This window comes from Vigna radiata, chromosome 7 (assembly GCF_000741045.1).
Source record: "Vigna radiata var. radiata cultivar VC1973A chromosome 7, Vradiata_ver6, whole genome shotgun sequence".
Taxonomy (NCBI): Eukaryota; Viridiplantae; Streptophyta; class Magnoliopsida; order Fabales; family Fabaceae; genus Vigna; species Vigna radiata.
The window spans coordinates 50,581,539-50,598,256 of NC_028357.1; the positions used below are offsets into that span (position 1 = coordinate 50,581,539).

Sequence of the window (16,718 nt, forward strand, 5' to 3'; positions counted from 1 at the left end):
GTGGGTTTGATTCAAAAGTGACGGACTTTTTCTTTCTTTCAAAATTAGATGAAATTTATTTTATTATAGATGACTTTTTATTACAAAATATCAAAACTATTTTCTAATAATAAAACAATAAGCGTTAGGTTAAGATTTAAACTCAGATATAAACTCAAATAAAAAAAAGTTTTAAAATATAATTTAAATAAAATTACGCATTATAATATTAATACAAATAAAGTTGATCTTTACGAAAATAAAATAAAATAAATTATATTAAAGTATGAGCTTTTAAAAATTATTTTTTTTAAAATGATTATAATTTCGTATATTTTAACGATTAATATTTTATTTTAAATAATTTATTTAGATTGTTTAATTTTAAAAAAATATTTAAATTAAATTTATTATTAATTATTAATGAGTTAAAAAAATTTAAAAATTGAATCTTTTCCATTGCGGATTTTGGACTGTGACACCTCTAGATGAGATCTAAGGATGACTAACTACCTTTTTGAAAAAAGTCTTTTTAACAATTCTTTTTTGATAATTTTTTGACAACATATACGTGGTAATTTGTGATTGGTTCGTTTCAAATATTATTTTAGAATAGATTCAAACAGACCAATAGAATGATGACGTATGTTCTCTTGTCAAAAAATTATTAAAAAAGAATTGTTGAAATATCATTGTCCTATCTTTTTATACACCCGAATGTTCCAAACAAATATGAAATACATTATGAAAAAAAAAATGATTTTCTTTTCTACATTTTCTCTTTTCATCCTCTTTTACTGTGTGACGTGGCATGGTGGTAAAGGATATTGTTTGATATTGTTTGCACTATTATAGAAAGATAGATGTAGGAGTTGGTGCTATGTTTGATTATACGATTTAGAAGAACAGATTTGTTAAAAGTAAAATTTTATCCATATATGCATCATACAATACATATGTGGATGTATTATAGAGGATTTAGTGAAAGACCAAAATCACCTTTTTTTTTTAATTTGATGATGCTGATATATTTCACAGATTTTATGTGTAGAAAGCTTTGGAATCAATTTTGAATAGAAGAAATCGATTCTTACCGACATTACATAAAAAAGATACTAAATTTTGAATAATTGTAGTATTCATAAAATCAATTTTAGAGTACCACGATGGAGAATCATTCTGAATTTTAAGGTGAATAATTTAAAATCACACTTTTTTTAAAACGTAAAAACAATTAAGAACTTAGAAATATAAAAGTATTAAGTACTACACAAAAATATTTATTTAAAACTGAATTAAAAATAATCAAAATTATTAAGAACATAACATAATTAAAACAAATTGATTTTATAAATGTTAACCATAAACACTTAACTAAAAATCATTGTTTTGAGTAGTAATGAAGTTAGCCTCTCCTAAAATAAAAAAGAGTTCCAATAATTTTGACACTCCATAAATTTTTACAACCACTTCAAATCCACTTTTTTATCCTTTTGTCTCTCTTCTCCTTTACAATCACAAAATGTTACTTTTTTTTTAAATGATCATATTATCTTAAAAGTGATTGTCAAGTGGCTGTATTGGGTGTAAAAAAAAATCCAAATTAAATATTTGAAGTTATAAATTGTGTATGAAAAACATAAATGAGAACAAAGTGTTCTTAAAGTAATTAGTGAGTAATTTGTATTACAGTTATAAACAAATGATTGAGTCCATAATTTTACCTGTACCACTGACATACATAAACCAGTTTTTCAGACTGAAAACCTGCAATATTTTTAATGATATTTTTAAGAAAACTGTCGGAAGACATAACAGTAAATAGATATAATCTAACTTACATGAGAGATTTAAATACATAAAATATAAAATATAAACATATTTTTAACATAAACTGGTGGACGAGAGTATAGCAGAAGGAGTAATTCCTGAGAAAAGAGGTATTAGGAATGAGCATGGAATATTCGTGAAATGGTTTGGTGATGCCAAAGAAAATGTAAGGTCTAAAGTGTCATTGGACATGTGCACTTATTTTGTAATAACAGAAACCAAACTGGTGGATGCTGTTGAATTTGGATAACGTGGCCCAATCCTCCAAAATACCCGGATATGCATGTATCCAAATCTCCACACACATTCATGGTTGCTCTCTCTCTCTGCTTCTTCTCTACGACATAAATACACACACAAGACAACCTTAACTACGTAAATTCCCATTTTCTCCCCGGAACAATGGCAGCCTCTGCCGGCGGCCAGATAACGGTGTCCTCAACACTGCAGCTGCATGGAATGAGGTGTGGTCGGAACTGGAAGCTTGTCAAGTTTTGCAATGGGGAACTCATGGGACGTAAGCTTCATTTAAAAACTGCTTCTCCCACAACTGCTTGCTCTAAGAATGTCAAGCCTCAGCACCATATATGCATGTCTCTCACAACTGACCTATTATCCACTGAATCCAAGGTTTACTTTACTCTCACAAATTCTATAATTCATTCAGATACTTCTGATTTTGTTTCACATCATTTTCTTCAAACAAACGACTTGAAACATGTCATACATTAAGTTTTCAAGTGTACTCATGATGTTTAAATTTTGTAAAATGTGAATATACGAATTCACAAACAAATATTTAAAGTGTGCAAAAGGACTTCAATTTTAAGGCTGCCACGTGGGTTTATGCGTAATCTGTGAGAGTTAGTGTATGCAACATATATAGCATTATTCAGTTTTGAACAAGATGAATGGGGTAGTGCAGTTGAGAGACTTAGAAATGGAAAGAAGAAACGCAAGAACAGTGTTGGCAGTTATACTTGGTGGAGGAGCTGGAACCCGTCTCTTCCCTCTCACTAAGCGACGAGCCAAGCCTGCTGTAAGTTTATTTTCCTCTTAATTTACCATTTTTATAGTTATTCTATCAAAACATAATGGTGCATGCATACAACTTGGTTAACTAAAATTTTTGCTTATGTGAGCAGAAACTTTTCTCTAACTAAGTGCTTACTTTTTAACACTTAGGCAATAAAAAAAATGAAAAACGCGACCAATGGGATATCAAATGAAAATGCTACTGTTACATATAAATTTATAGCTGAGGAGTTTGCTATGGTAGGTTCCTATTGGAGGTGCTTACAGGCTGATTGATGTGCCAATGAGTAACTGCATCAACAGTGGTATAAACAAGGTGTACATTCTCACTCAGTTTAACTCAGCCTCACTCAACAGGCACATTGCACGTGCTTACAACTCTGGTAATGGAGTCACCTTTGGAGATGGCTACGTAGAGGTATCTCCTCATCTTCCATCTTTTTTACATGCTTGCATTTTACGTCAATCATGCTTAAGTTCTTAATGATCTTTAAAAAAAAAATAGACTATTAAGTAGTAAGAACTATGCTCCTGAAGGTTATCAGAGTTCAACGTTCTCTTTCAGGTTCTTGCAGCAACCCAAACCCCAGGGGAGGCAGGTAAAAAGTGGTTTCAAGGTACTGCTGATGCTGTGAGGCAGTTCCACTGGCTCTTTGAGGTATTAAGTTACACTCATTGATGTAACTGCATCATTTATATATATATATATATATATATATATATATATAGATTTTTCTTGTTTGGGCTGGCTAGTTGGGAGTTCAGTGTGAATATACTTGGTTGTTGTAGGATCCAAGAAGCAAGGGCATTGAGGATGTGTTGATTCTTTCTGGGGATCACCTCTATCGAATGGATTATATGGACTTCGTTAAAGTAAGGCGCTGTGCCATAAAATCAAATAATTCTTCCCCCTTTCAGTTCAGTTTATGCAATCAAATTATTGTCTCAGATGTTTGGACTCATTTTCATATGCAGAATCACCGCGAGAGTGGTGCAGATATCACTCTTTCTTGTCTGCCAATGGACGACAGGTAGCTTGCTTGCATCACACATTTTAACTTTCCAATTATTTCAACATAGATTGATAGGCTGTCGTAAGGGTTTGGTGGACAGTGAATTCTTATTGAAAGTTAGTAGTATTAATGTGATTCTTTATATTGGCAACTGGAAAAACACAGAAAAGTTTGTCATACTATTGATAAAAGAATTGTTAATAAAAGTTTTAATTGTTTGAGTGAACAGAGTTGTCAACCATGACTATTTAAGGTTGATGGAATCACTTAGATCTTGTAAGTAAAGATAGTTACCTTGCGTTGAGAAATTATTTGAAAGTGTGCTTTAATCCAAACTCACAGTATCATCTCAAAAAGATGAATCAATCAACAAACATTAGTGTCTTCAAGAGGTGTCACATTTGGAAGAAGTATTTAAAGGGAAAGAAGCAGGAAATCAATATCACAATTCATTTGGTGATAAAGGAAAATCACAGCGTTATAGTTGCAAAAGATTTGGGTATGTTCAAGAGGATTTCCATTTTGGAAATCAATATCGCAATTCATTTGTTGAAGGAAGCTTGTTCTTTATTTGCAGAAGACAACTCGAGAGCATAAAAACTATGGTATTTGAATAACGATTGCGATAACCATATAGCCGAAGATAGGGAAACTTTTGTTAACCTGAATTCTTCATTTACCTAAAACATTAAAATAGGCAATGAAGAGTATGTTGAAGTAGAAGGCAAAGGTAGCATTGGAGTTGCAACAAAGCAATGAGGTAAGGTAATTCATGACACTTTTTGTGTGCCAAACTTAAATGAAATCTGTTGAACATTGAACAACTTTTACAGCATGATTATTCTCTTTGATTTGAGAACTGAGAGTGCAAAACTTCGTATCCAAAAAGGAATAATTTTTGTTGTGATGAAAAGGACAAATAACAGATGTTTGACACTTTGTTAGTCATGAGAGAAAACTCAACTTAGCCGTTAGAGAAGAAAATGACTATGGTCTATAACACAATATACTTGAACTCTTGAATTACAATGGTCTTATGTATGTCCGGACCTATTATGTTACTATTGGATTCTTTTTAGATTACATGCTTGAGATGCTTGAGATGTCCTGTACTCTGTCTTAGCATGAAGAAATATGTTAAAAATCTTATATTGACTATATAGTCAATCAATAATATATGAACGAGCGAAAACCCCATCTTACCAAGTCGAATTTATATGGTTGAGCCTTCGATGAACCTTCTTAAAACTACTTATGCTGAAGTTCTCAAAGAGAACAAAGCTTGAAGAACGAATTGTGAGTTGCATCTTTATTTGTTGTTACACTTTTGTATCAAAGGACTATATTTACAACTTAAAGAAAACGGTAATCATTAGTTGAAAGTCTGATGAGAAGAATTTTTGGAATTGACAGGAAAGGGTGGAAGAGAAAACAAATTCAACAACTATTTTTGTAGCAAAATTCAAAACCTAAGAAATGAGGAATTCACTCCTAATACACCAAGGTGTAATTATTGTGGAACCATAAAACTTTTAAGAGTCAATTAAAGAAAACGGCTGGAGTAAGGTCATGTAAAAGGAAATTGATATTTTTGAAAAGAGCAACACATGGGAGTTGTTAAGTATCAAAAAACTATTGGTGTGAAATGATTAAATAAAGTAAAATATAACCTAGATGAAAGAAGAGGTTTATGTTGAGCAACCTCAAGGCTTTGGATTGAAGGCCAAGAAGAGAAGATTTATAAACTAAATAAAGTTTTTTAAGGACTGAAACAAGCTCCTGGAGCAAACAGCATTGACATTTATTTCATAGTGAAAGGCTTTAAAATGCCTTTAAATGTAATCAATAATAAAAGAGAGAGAAAATAGTGATTCAGTCCCAAATTATCTTGTGGAGTTCAGGATTTTCTGCAAAGTTAGATAGAAAGTGAGTTCCTTGAGCATTGGGCATCAACGTCACCTCTGAAATACCACCAACAAAATGCCCCATATGCTTTCATATGCACGATCACCACCATCTACAGATTGAAATATTCTTATGAGTTTGCTAATATAATGAATGAGACATTAAAGTCAATCAATGTACGCTAGCTAAATCCGAATTAGAAAATAGCATTTATTTTCTTTAGCATTGTTACGACTAAAACCCACAAGGAAAAATCAACCCAAAAGAGTAGCCGAGTCAACAATTTCTATCAGTATGTAAGCTTAATGATATTTATCATATGTTACTGTTCTGAACTCTTTTGTGCAACCATGACAGCCGTGCCTCAGATTTTGGTCTGATGAAGATAGACAACAAAGGAAGGATCCTTTCATTTAGTGAAAAGCCTAAAGGAGAAGAGTTGAAAGCAATGGTACCCTTTATGTTCATTATACTAATAACACTCCCGAAAAGTTTCAACAGTTAGAACCACTGCTAATACGTACTGCCTTATAATTTAGCAAGTAGATACAACCGTTTTGGGCCTTTCGAAGGATGAGGCTCAAAAGAAACCATACATTGCTTCCATGGGAGTGTACGTCTTCAAGAAGGAAATCCTTCTTAATCTACTAAGGTACTGACTAATATCTGGCTAAATGTTAGGCTTTTTCCTGTGGTTCACTTCATCTATTAATATATTCTACAAAAGTACAGAAATATGCTCTGAGAATAAATTCATCTTGTTGCAAAGCTTGATTGTTAAGTGCTAGAAATTACTTTAATTTAGATGGCGCTTTCCTACTGCAAACGACTTTGGATCAGAGGTTATTCCTGCCTCAGCTAGAGAATATTATATGAAGGTATGACTGAAAAAATCATTGCATTGGAATCTTTTCTGTTTATTATTTACCTATGGTGTGACAATCTCTGTGTGCAGGCTTATCTCTTCAATGATTATTGGGAAGACATAGGGACCATCAGATCATTCTTTGAGGCAAATCTTGCCCTCACTGAGCATGTGAGTGTCAAATCACCTTGTTGAGCTTCAATGACTTGAATGTGTTGAGTTCATTACTTATTAGTGGGATATGCTAGAGGTGAACATAAGAAATTAATTGAACTGTTAAATTAAAAAACTTAACTGCAAACATTTTTTCATTTCATCCTTTCAAATTAATTTCATAGAATTATTTTCCTTGTTCAATGATTGAGATCCAAAATCTTTCTTGCCCATAAAAGCTTACTTCTGTAATTTTTCAGCCACCCAGGTTTAGCTTTTACGATGCAGCAAAACCAATGTATACATCCAGGAGAAACTTACCACCAACAAAGATTGACAATAGCAAGGTCAGTTCTTCAAAATTTCTCGTGAGGAATTTTGTTGGTAATTCAAACCAGTCGTACCAAAGCCTTACTGCAAGGAGAAGAGTGAACTTAATTTGTTAGGCATACAGCAAAAACAATTTATTTAACATACTGTTTCATGCCTATATTATCACATGCAGAATGCTGTACCTACAAATATGGAGGAATTAATGTGTTTAGATCTTCAACAATTTTTTTACTTACCTGTTGTATCCCCATTGCACTTCAGAAAACCTCCTCTTTTCCGCTTTTGAATCTCAACCACATCGTTGTTATTTGTCCTTTCGTGCAGATTGTTGATTCAATCATATCACATGGAAGCTTCTTGAATAATTCCTTTATAGAGCATAGTGTTGTTGGAATCAGATCCAGAATAAACTCAAATGTTCATCTAAAGGTTTGGTGCACCAATTCGACCATCTAACCATATCTTTTTAAAAAATTATAGAAGATGACGATGCATATTGTTATAAACATTGCTATATATACATACTTTGTTCCTATTGTGCATCAAGTCTCAAATTTATAGGTTAACATTCAATTTTTTGGTTCCGCAGAAATATAATAGTATTTATGGTAGAATATAAATTTGGTATTTTTCTTAGGTGTGCGACCATCTAGTTCGATAACTTCTGGTGCATTACACTTCTTTGCAGGATACGGTGATGCTTGGTGCTGATTTCTATGAAACCGATGCAGAAGTGGCAGAACTCTTAGCTGAAGGAAGGGTTCCGATAGGAATAGGAGAAAATACCAAAATCAAGTATGTATTATAATGCTCACTATCTTAACCATTACTTCCTCACGCTTTTTACTCACTTTTCACATTTCTGTAGGAACTGTATCATTGACAAAAATGCTAGAATAGGAAAGAATGTCGTAATAGCAAATTCAGAGGTATGCTCTTGAAACTACTCTAAATATATATAGCATTGCAAGAAGATTAAGTGATACACCTACCAATTGATAACCAACTTTATTTGGGGTTATGATACTCCTAAAACCTTTTGTCAATTCACTAAATCACTGTATAAGAACTAATTAGCCTCGCTTGAATTTTCTCTTACAACCCCCAAAATAAGTGAGACAAACATTTTCTTTTTAACAGAACACCATGAAAATTCACAATTTAAACTATAAATAAAATCATTTAGATACCACAAATTTTTTATATGCTGAAAAGTGTACTAAATCTGCCTTCAATGACTTACAGGGCATACAAGAGGCTGATAGATCTTCAGAAGGGTTTTACATCCGTTCTGGGATTACCATTGTATTGAAAAACTCAGTAATTGAAGATGGACTCGTCATATAATAAATTCGCCCGCGGTTTGTTTGCCCCGGTTTACAAAGAATTTGAGGATGGGAATGTTTTAATTTTTATGAATAATAGTTTTGAAAAAAAAAACATTTAAAAATTAAATATCAATGTGCTGTCGAAATGATAGAGATAAATTCACATCTCATATCTGGACAACTTTTCTGAAAATGTACTTATATATAATAATTACATACACAGTTGCGCTGAACTTTTCTAGATCGGGCTCTTTAATGCGGAAAGTCGTTGATTTTTTTTGGAATAAGAGTCGAAGTATGAAAATTAATGAAATGAGTTTAATGATGATGAGGAATGAGTATAGAATTTAAAGGATCACCTTTTCAGTGGTAGTTTGCATTGTAGCCATGTTAGAAGCAGCAATTCGTGATAGTCAGTATTCCTTAACACAACAAATAGACAAGGGCGGCAACGAGACATGGAGCGGCGATGGCAAGGGAACAGCGACGACGACGACAAGGAGGTAACGACAGCAAGGATAACGATTGCACGGGGCATTTTAATCTTTCAACCACCCCCGATGGAGATATACAGTGAAAGTATGGGGATGCGAATAAAAAATGTCTAGAACCATGCGCCTATTTAGATGCTTATCTTTCACAAGTCCAATTCATCTTTCAATGCAGATGAATCAGCTCAAGAGGAAAGGACTACTACTAGCTAAATTGATAATTGAAAAATTACTCAAAAATTTGATAAATCTTATTTAGGTAGCCTTAGGGAAAAAGTTCATTTCAATTTCCACTTCTGTTATTTTTATATTATTTAAATAACTTTTACAATGCAAAAGATGATGAAAAAAATAATAATTTAATTATTTTTATAAACTTCAAAATAAGATTATAAAAGTTGACCTTATAAAAATAACCGAGTAAGTGTTTAGTCAAATTACTTATTTTAATGTACCCTTAATGTTTGTTTTCTAACATTATTTTTCAAAATTGCATAAAAATAAACTATCCTCCGTTCTTCCTTCGAACATCTAACTTCACAACTTATAAAAAAAATTAAAAAAATACTTTCAACAATATCTTTACTAGATTTTAATTCTATCCTTCAGAGTGCAGCTGGAATTCCACAAACTCATTCCTTCTTGGCAGAGTCCGGAATTTTTTCTTATCTTCAGTAGCTTGTTATTGTAATATTCTATAGGTACCCACATGATGAAGATCATCCAGAATATAAAACGTTTCTAAATGCGAGATGACTATGAAAATACAGTCAATTTGAGGCACAACATATTTATAGTCGATCAGATTAAAATATGAAACTTCAGCCAAGGTTTATGGAATAATAAGCTCTTCGCAGTCAAACATCAACTCATTTTCATATCTCTGCAGAACAAATCGCTCATCTGGAACAATAATGCTGGTAACAGTACAATTGATGTCAGAAAAAGGCTTCCTGCATGTTCGGCCTGCTCGATGAAGATAATCAACAGCAGTCCTTGGCAGATCAAAGTTGTAAATGTGAGACATTTCTGGAAGGTCAACCCCTCTAGCAGCTATATCTGTTGCTACAAGAAGATATCCACCTCCTTTTCTAACCTCCTGAATCAAAGAAACAAGATACTGCTGTTACCAGCCATTACCCCCATTCAATTTTAACTTGTCATTTATTCACAAAATACACATTTTAATGCTACCACCTCCGAGAGCCTAAAGAACAAGGTTTAAATGGAAGTCAAATTAGGAATTCGAAATCTAGTAGGTTTTAGGCAAACAACTGGGGTGACTCTTGAACTAAATTTTCCCCACTTGTAGTCCATGTCATCATCCCCGGCCAATACCCATCAGAGTTCCCTTAAATTTTGGTTGACTGATTTATTTGCCAAGGGCAAGGAAATAATGTCAAGGATTCAAGGCTGCAGAGTGCTACCAACACACCTTTTAACACTTTTCAACACACTATTTCCTATTAATTGTAATTATGTGCGTCCACTAGTTTGGGAGTAGAATCCACCAAATGGAGAATGAGAGTTACAGAGCAAGAGCCACATGATATTCATCCAATAGGAAAGGAAAATGTGTTGCTACTATTCTTGCCAAGGTTTTATTAAAAATTAACTATAAATTATAATCCAAACTTATTTCGAAACAAGCTACAATTTAGACTGAAGGATGACTGTTAAAATGAATTGAGATGCAGAATACAGTGGTAAAAAATGCACAGGGAACAGATGACTAGGGGATTACCAAAAAATACTCATATCAATATCAATCCACTGAATGGCACTTACAAGCAGTGAAGCTGCTCGTGAATTGAAATTCATTTTGTCTTCAAGGAGGAGGACATCCAAATCACCTTGGTATGATGTCTTCAAAAAGTCAATCAGAAGGGACGTTGATGGAGCCTTTCCAGCCTTTTTGGACTTCTCAGACTTTATAACAGAATATGTAATATTTAGTCGATAGATTTCACATAACACATGACCAAGTCTAACAGATATTAAATGTAAATATATGGGCTAATCATTTGAAGGGCACTAACTGTTAAGTAATGATCAATAGATGCAACCAAGTCCTGTAAATATGAACTTTAAGCAGGGTTACAGGGAAATTATCATAACAGAAGAAAGGACCTCATGAGAAAACCATGGTTATACTAAAGCTATAGTTTGTCACCCAGGTGCTTTTATTTTGTCAAAACTAAGCAAGATTTGAATCAATGATCATCAACAATGCAATTACTCTCTAAAGTGAACCTTGCAATCTAGAGGATCTTGATCTGAGAAACTGTTCAACAGCTCAAGCACTAATGACAATCACAACTACTAGAATATAAATGTCAAATGGTTTATGCAAAACTGATAAAAAAAAAGGCCATTACTAATCCAACAGTACCAGCAGATAATAGCAATACAACATGGGAAAGTATTTTATCAGGGATGATAATTATACAATTTATACTGTCTCTCATGCGTGGGACTACCGAAAATTTGTAAAGGAAAGTAAGGCATATATTAACGTTAAATGTTTAAAATTTAAAGTAAACTTCCTATACTCCCAGATCGGTACCTACTGATTGCATAATCTCATTGTGCACAATTGTTATTGCATAATCTCATTGATGCAAAATTATTATTGCATAATCTAATTGAAGGAGGAGAAGAAAGTTCTTAGTATACCTGCTCAGCAACAAATATAATGCCAGACTCGGGTGCATCAGATTGTAACAAGGATAACAGGGTTTGTAACTTTCTTTTGGTTTCACATCTCTGATAATTGAAGTAGTAAAAGAATTAAGTTACTTAATGAACAAGTGACTGACAAAAAGTTGAAGTTTAAACAATTTTAAATACAAATTTCCAAGATCTAAGGGTGACAGGCAGATATGCTAACCAAGCATTGAAAGAGAAAGAGGCGTACATTTTTGCATGGTAGAATTAGAGATACACAAGGTTTATTTATTCAATAAACAATATTTCTTACTATAAATCTATGATATAGGCGAGATGGCATGGGCTCCACTGCACTGACATGAATATGGACCACATCTCTCTGAAAAACAAATAAAGAAGTCAGAGAGAAAGTTTACGGTACCTAAAAGACAGACACACAATCAGACCAACATACCTTTGTCCATTTTTGCTGCACAGAGTCATGAATAAATCGGTTATGCTGTGGTATAGATGCACTGGCAAAGACTGTCTGACGGTTATTGCAAGATGAATATGAAGTCAAAATCTTTCGAAGTGAACTCACTTGCTTTGAAGAATTGAAAATGCAGTCAACCTAAGCAGACAATAATACAAAATAATAAGAAATAAAATATTTAAGAAATTGCTGAGGGGCGGGAAGAAGAACAGGTATTGACAATATATAATCCCAAGTCTTGTATTTTTATATTTCACAATTGGTATTTTCTGAAAGGTGTAATGCTGCTTTCCACTTTCCATTCATGGTAATTTGAAATAATAAAATCTAATATGCTAAAAAACATTTTCAAACTACATTTAACTTGTTTCACTTAGCTGAGCCCTGATATACTAACTCTTTAAAGCAATTATAGTTGGATGGTGCAGTGCAGTCATATTTATTACTTCTAAACATGCAGATACAACAAAAACAAAATATATCTGGAAATTTGCTTTTACATTTTACAAAAAATTGTATAAAGGCTAGGTGATTTAAATTTGAAATTCAAAACTCTTGCCTCATCAACGATCAGCACACGCACAGTTTCAAGCGAAAAAGTATGTCTTTCAAGCATTTGGCATAAACTCCCAACTGTTGCAACCACTATTGTTGGTGGCTCTGCCTGAAACCTGAGAAAGTTAAACAAGGCAAAAAGAGCAGGAAAAAGGGTCTTTTCTATAAGACTTAATGATTCCAGCGACCAGTTAAGAGAATATAAAAAAATCAAAGTAAATGAAAGCAATGTTCAAAAGGAGCAGTCGCATATCATCATTCTCGTGTCATATGTAAAGGTTTGAGATACATTTAGGTAAACAACTTAATTAAGCACTTTTTCAATGAGCTTTTGTCGAAGTGTTTATCCATAAGCAAAAAGAGCTTATCTTGATAAGCTTTTCCATGAAGCTTATTGAAAAAAGTTAAACAGAGCTTAAAGAAAAGTCATGAGCCACTTCCATAAGAACAAATAAGCACTTCCAATATAAAGAATTTATAATATTTAAAACATAAAATTATCTATACTACGCTGTACAAGAATTTAGGACTAAATGGATTTTTATGGGATTCAAACCATTTTCCTATAAAGGTCTAAAGCGTATAAAAACACACAAAAGCTCAAGGAATTGGTCATTGATGCCGAATCTGCAATGGTCAACACCCATCCGCTAACCATTGGCATTATAAACATATAGAGAGTGCACTCTATTTCAATAACTTTAGCAATATACAGTTTATTTATTGGGCCAAACAGCAAAAACAATAGAATACGCGGTATAGCAAAGAAAATAGGTTATCTTATCACTTTGATATATCAGTCACATCTACAAGCTTCGATAACAACTACTCCCGTTAAAGAACTCTCTTAAAATTCACTACTGCTTAACAAATTCAATTAACGTAAGCTGTTTAATGTTTTGATTCCAAATGATCAGTACCCTAAAATTAATTCACACCAAAGCATTTTGCATCCATTAATAGCTGTGGCTTCCGAAAAATGGAACAGAGCTAAGTAAGAAATTAGAGAATGAATTAATTGCATCAACAGCGGGAACATAATTAGATTTTGAACAGAAGAGTCAGTAGATTTAATCATAACAGGTGTCCACAATTTACTCGAGAATTCCAAGACAAATTCTTGGATGTCTTATTAGAAACAGAACAGAACAGTTCTACCAATGTGGTAAGAACAAGAACAATCACGTACAACACTCAAGGTCTTTCGAGAGGACCTATCTCTCCTAACCTTTCCCCTTTTCAAAACATTCCAACAACTCCCTGCTCAGCTCCTAAAAAGACTATTTATAATAGTCTGTTACAGTTATGTGATTACAACTGTACTAACTACCTTCTTTTTTTCCTTATTTTGTAAACTGTGTCAAACCTATCAAATAGAAGGTAGAAAAGTGTGAGAAGCAAGACGAAAACCCATTATCTCTCAAACAACGTCCAAAAATATTAAAAAAGAGGACATCCTAAGTAGAATTCAAAAATTGCAGCAGCATGCATTTGGTAGTCACTGAGAGTATTTGATTAAACATACAATATAATAGAACTCGTTAAAGAAAAAGACAAAAGGGCTCTACCTTTAACCAAGTCTTCTGTCTTTTTAGTGTTCCTCCATCTAGCAGAGCCATGATAGAACATGACTTGTGCTCCCCAACAACTCCGGTTGGCTTTGCAGCCAATGTCCTAGCGACCTTAGTGACCTTATAATTGAAATTCGTTTGTTCTTTAGCACTCGTAGTGGCCCTTGCCAAGGGAATTACCCCTGACATGTTGCAGTAAAAATAAGCAACGTACTGTTATGACATCATAGCTCCAGTAAATTCTTACTTGCATTCCGAGTTCCCGGGTGGGCACAACAACTAGGGCTTGCACAGAGGATTTTGCAGCATTGATGAGGGAGTGAATCAAAAGCAGGTATGTGAGTGTCTTCCCAGAACCTGTCTAAAGAAGAAATGAAAATAAGTCTACACATGAACATCGATCAGCACGCAAGTAAACAATAAAAAAAAGTGTAAAATATAAATAACCTGAGCATGAAGAATGCAGTCACGCCCGGAAAAAAGGTAAGGCAGAGCTTCCCTCTGGATACCTGTGGGCATTACATATCCAATCTCTTCCATCCTGAAACATGTTCTTCAGATTCTTTGCACAAAGCAGAGCAGGAAAAAAAAAAAGAAAAAAAGGGAGAAAGGTCTTGAAATTGCCTTTGCAATATGTGTTGAGGAACGTGAGGTTGGCATAATTCTCTGAGAGAGGGAGTGGTGAGCGCTGTTGGGGTTATGGGAGAAGTATCGAGAACGGCTTCTGGAGTTCTGAATTTGGAGCTGCGATTATGGTTATTGGCGTAGGAGAAGTGTTTGAGAAAATGGTTGTGAGGTGGAAGGACGCAAAAGGTAGGAGTTAGTTTTTCAGATGAAAGAAAACGAAGAGTGGGAAGAGGCGACAACAGTGAGACCGTGCTGCTGTCCATCGCATCTCTACGGCAGATAGACAACCCGACGATGAACTCTGTTTACTGTGTCTTACCTCTTCCAATAAATACGAATTTCTTTTTACACCACGTTACTTCTTCTGTCCGACAAATTTCAGAATGTCCACTTTACTTTTTTTGTCAAAAAATATTTAATTTAAAATTCTATTATTATACGATCTATAATTTTTTTAAATACTTCATTCAGATAAATCAATTTAAATTTAGTTGATTTTTTATTTGAATAAAATAATTCAATTATCAGTACGTTTAAAAATGGTTAAATATAAAATAATTGTTAAAATTAAAAATATTAATATTGATAATGTTTTCTAATTGATACTCATATATAATATTAGGAAATGTTATATTATATCAAATTAAGAAACTATAGGATTAAGTAAAAGTTAAAATGAGATAATCAAGATAAGTTAACATTTATTTGAGTTGAGATGACGGATTTATATTGTTTGAGTTGGTATGTTTAGTTGAATTGAATTTAAATATGTCCATATCAATTTAATTTTGATGAAAATTAAGTTAATCTCAATTTTGATCAATACTAAGTTAAATTAGATCAACTTGAGTTTGTTTAGACATAAGTTAAACCTACATCGGCTAATCTGATTAAGTTAAGTTAACCGTAATCCAATTAAGTTGAGTCAATTTAAATTAATTGAGTTAAGTTGGTTTGAGCGAATTTAATTAAATAAAGTTTGTTTATGTCTTGTTCAAATCTCACAATGAAATATTTACATATGGACAAAAATCAAGAGGAGATGAGTTTGTTTCTATAATAAAATTATGTCTTTAAAAAAAAATCATAAGTGAATTTTCAATTAAATTTGATTCATTTTAAGAAAGATAAAGTGTATATGAAAAAAGAGAATTGCACAAAGTAGTTTGATAATAATTGAGATTCAAATATCTTAGTTCAGTTGTTAATATGTCTAATAAGTGATTAATCAATAAACAACACAACTCATAATCACATAAATAAAATTAAAGTAAAAAAACATCTTATTGAAAATATAAAAGATTAATAACATATTTACTTAAACACACAACTAATAAACATTTTTCTAATAATTATAGCAACACTTAACGCTTAAGATACATTAAGTAGAAATTTTTGCTTTATCCATACCAGGTCTTACAAAACCTATTTTTAAAACACATAGAGTTTTTTTAGCATTAAAACTTTACACATCTGAAAATAAAAGTTTTATTATAAACTAGATTTACTCAAAATATATAACTTTTTCTTTTAAAAAATATTTCAAGAAATTAAAGAATCAAGTTGCAACTAATAGGCTGTGATAATAGTTATCAATAATTATAGTTGATTATATAACAAAAAGACTGTTTGTAAAGATTCATTTAATTAGACAATATCATTTAGCTTTTATGAAAAAAATAAAAATCTTTTAGTGTTTGGTTATTGGGTTTTGTGTTTTTATTTTTGACCCATTAATTTAATTATTTTAAACGAGATACATTAATGTATTTTTTAAATTCACATTCTTCATATTTTCAACACTTTTATATAAATCATTAAAACTTTTTATTTAAACAAAATATCTATTTTTTCAATCAACATATTTCATTGAGTTAAGGTGAGACTA

General features: G+C 32.5%; 2 protein-coding genes and 1 long non-coding RNA gene across 6 annotated transcripts; 1 reads left to right on the plus strand and 2 right to left on the minus strand.

Moving 5' to 3' along the window:
- Nucleotides 1–2,051: 2,051 nt before the first annotated feature.
- Nucleotides 2,052–8,553, plus strand: LOC106768666 (glucose-1-phosphate adenylyltransferase large subunit 3, chloroplastic/amyloplastic). The gene is made up of 15 exons (XM_014653926.2): nucleotides 2,052–2,439; nucleotides 2,735–2,848; nucleotides 3,089–3,262; nucleotides 3,410–3,502; nucleotides 3,634–3,717; nucleotides 3,820–3,875; nucleotides 6,120–6,213; nucleotides 6,302–6,414; nucleotides 6,568–6,640; nucleotides 6,718–6,798; nucleotides 7,041–7,127; nucleotides 7,438–7,542; nucleotides 7,802–7,908; nucleotides 7,982–8,042; nucleotides 8,359–8,553. Exons 1-15 carry the CDS (start codon nucleotides 2,212–2,214, stop codon nucleotides 8,458–8,460), a joined length of 1,572 nt encoding a protein of 523 aa, XP_014509412.1. The 5' UTR covers nucleotides 2,052–2,211; the 3' UTR covers nucleotides 8,461–8,553.
- LOC111242091 lies at nucleotides 5,568–9,137 on the minus strand. Of its 2 annotated transcripts, XR_002668900.1 has the most exons (5): nucleotides 8,801–9,137; nucleotides 7,350–7,481; nucleotides 7,102–7,194; nucleotides 6,691–6,871; nucleotides 5,568–5,874 (listed from the first exon to the last, which is right to left on the minus strand). It is a non-coding gene; the product is annotated as an uncharacterized LOC111242091 (long non-coding RNA). The 2 variants fall into 2 exon arrangements; XR_002668899.1 differs by lacking the exon at nucleotides 6,691–6,871 and having other exon boundaries at nucleotides 8,801–9,127.
- A 569-nt stretch (nucleotides 9,138–9,706) lies between these two features.
- LOC106765663 (DEAD-box ATP-dependent RNA helicase 58, chloroplastic) lies at nucleotides 9,707–15,174 on the minus strand. 3 transcript variants are annotated; one of them, XM_014650351.2, is made up of 10 exons: nucleotides 14,828–15,170; nucleotides 14,651–14,744; nucleotides 14,451–14,564; nucleotides 14,201–14,323; nucleotides 12,637–12,741; nucleotides 12,057–12,215; nucleotides 11,913–11,981; nucleotides 11,609–11,698; nucleotides 10,721–10,861; nucleotides 9,707–10,031 (listed from the first exon to the last, which is right to left on the minus strand). In XM_014650351.2, exons 1-10 carry the CDS (start codon nucleotides 15,091–15,093, stop codon nucleotides 9,765–9,767), a joined length of 1,428 nt encoding a protein of 475 aa, XP_014505837.1. In that variant the 5' UTR covers nucleotides 15,094–15,170; the 3' UTR covers nucleotides 9,707–9,764. The 3 variants fall into 3 exon arrangements, with proteins under 3 accessions (XP_014505837.1, XP_014505839.1, XP_014505838.1); XM_014650352.2 differs by having other exon boundaries at nucleotides 9,849–10,031; nucleotides 10,677–10,861; nucleotides 14,828–15,174; XM_014650353.2 differs by lacking the exon at nucleotides 14,828–15,170 and having other exon boundaries at nucleotides 14,451–14,560; nucleotides 14,651–14,746.
- Between the last annotated feature and the right edge of the window lie 1,544 nt (nucleotides 15,175–16,718).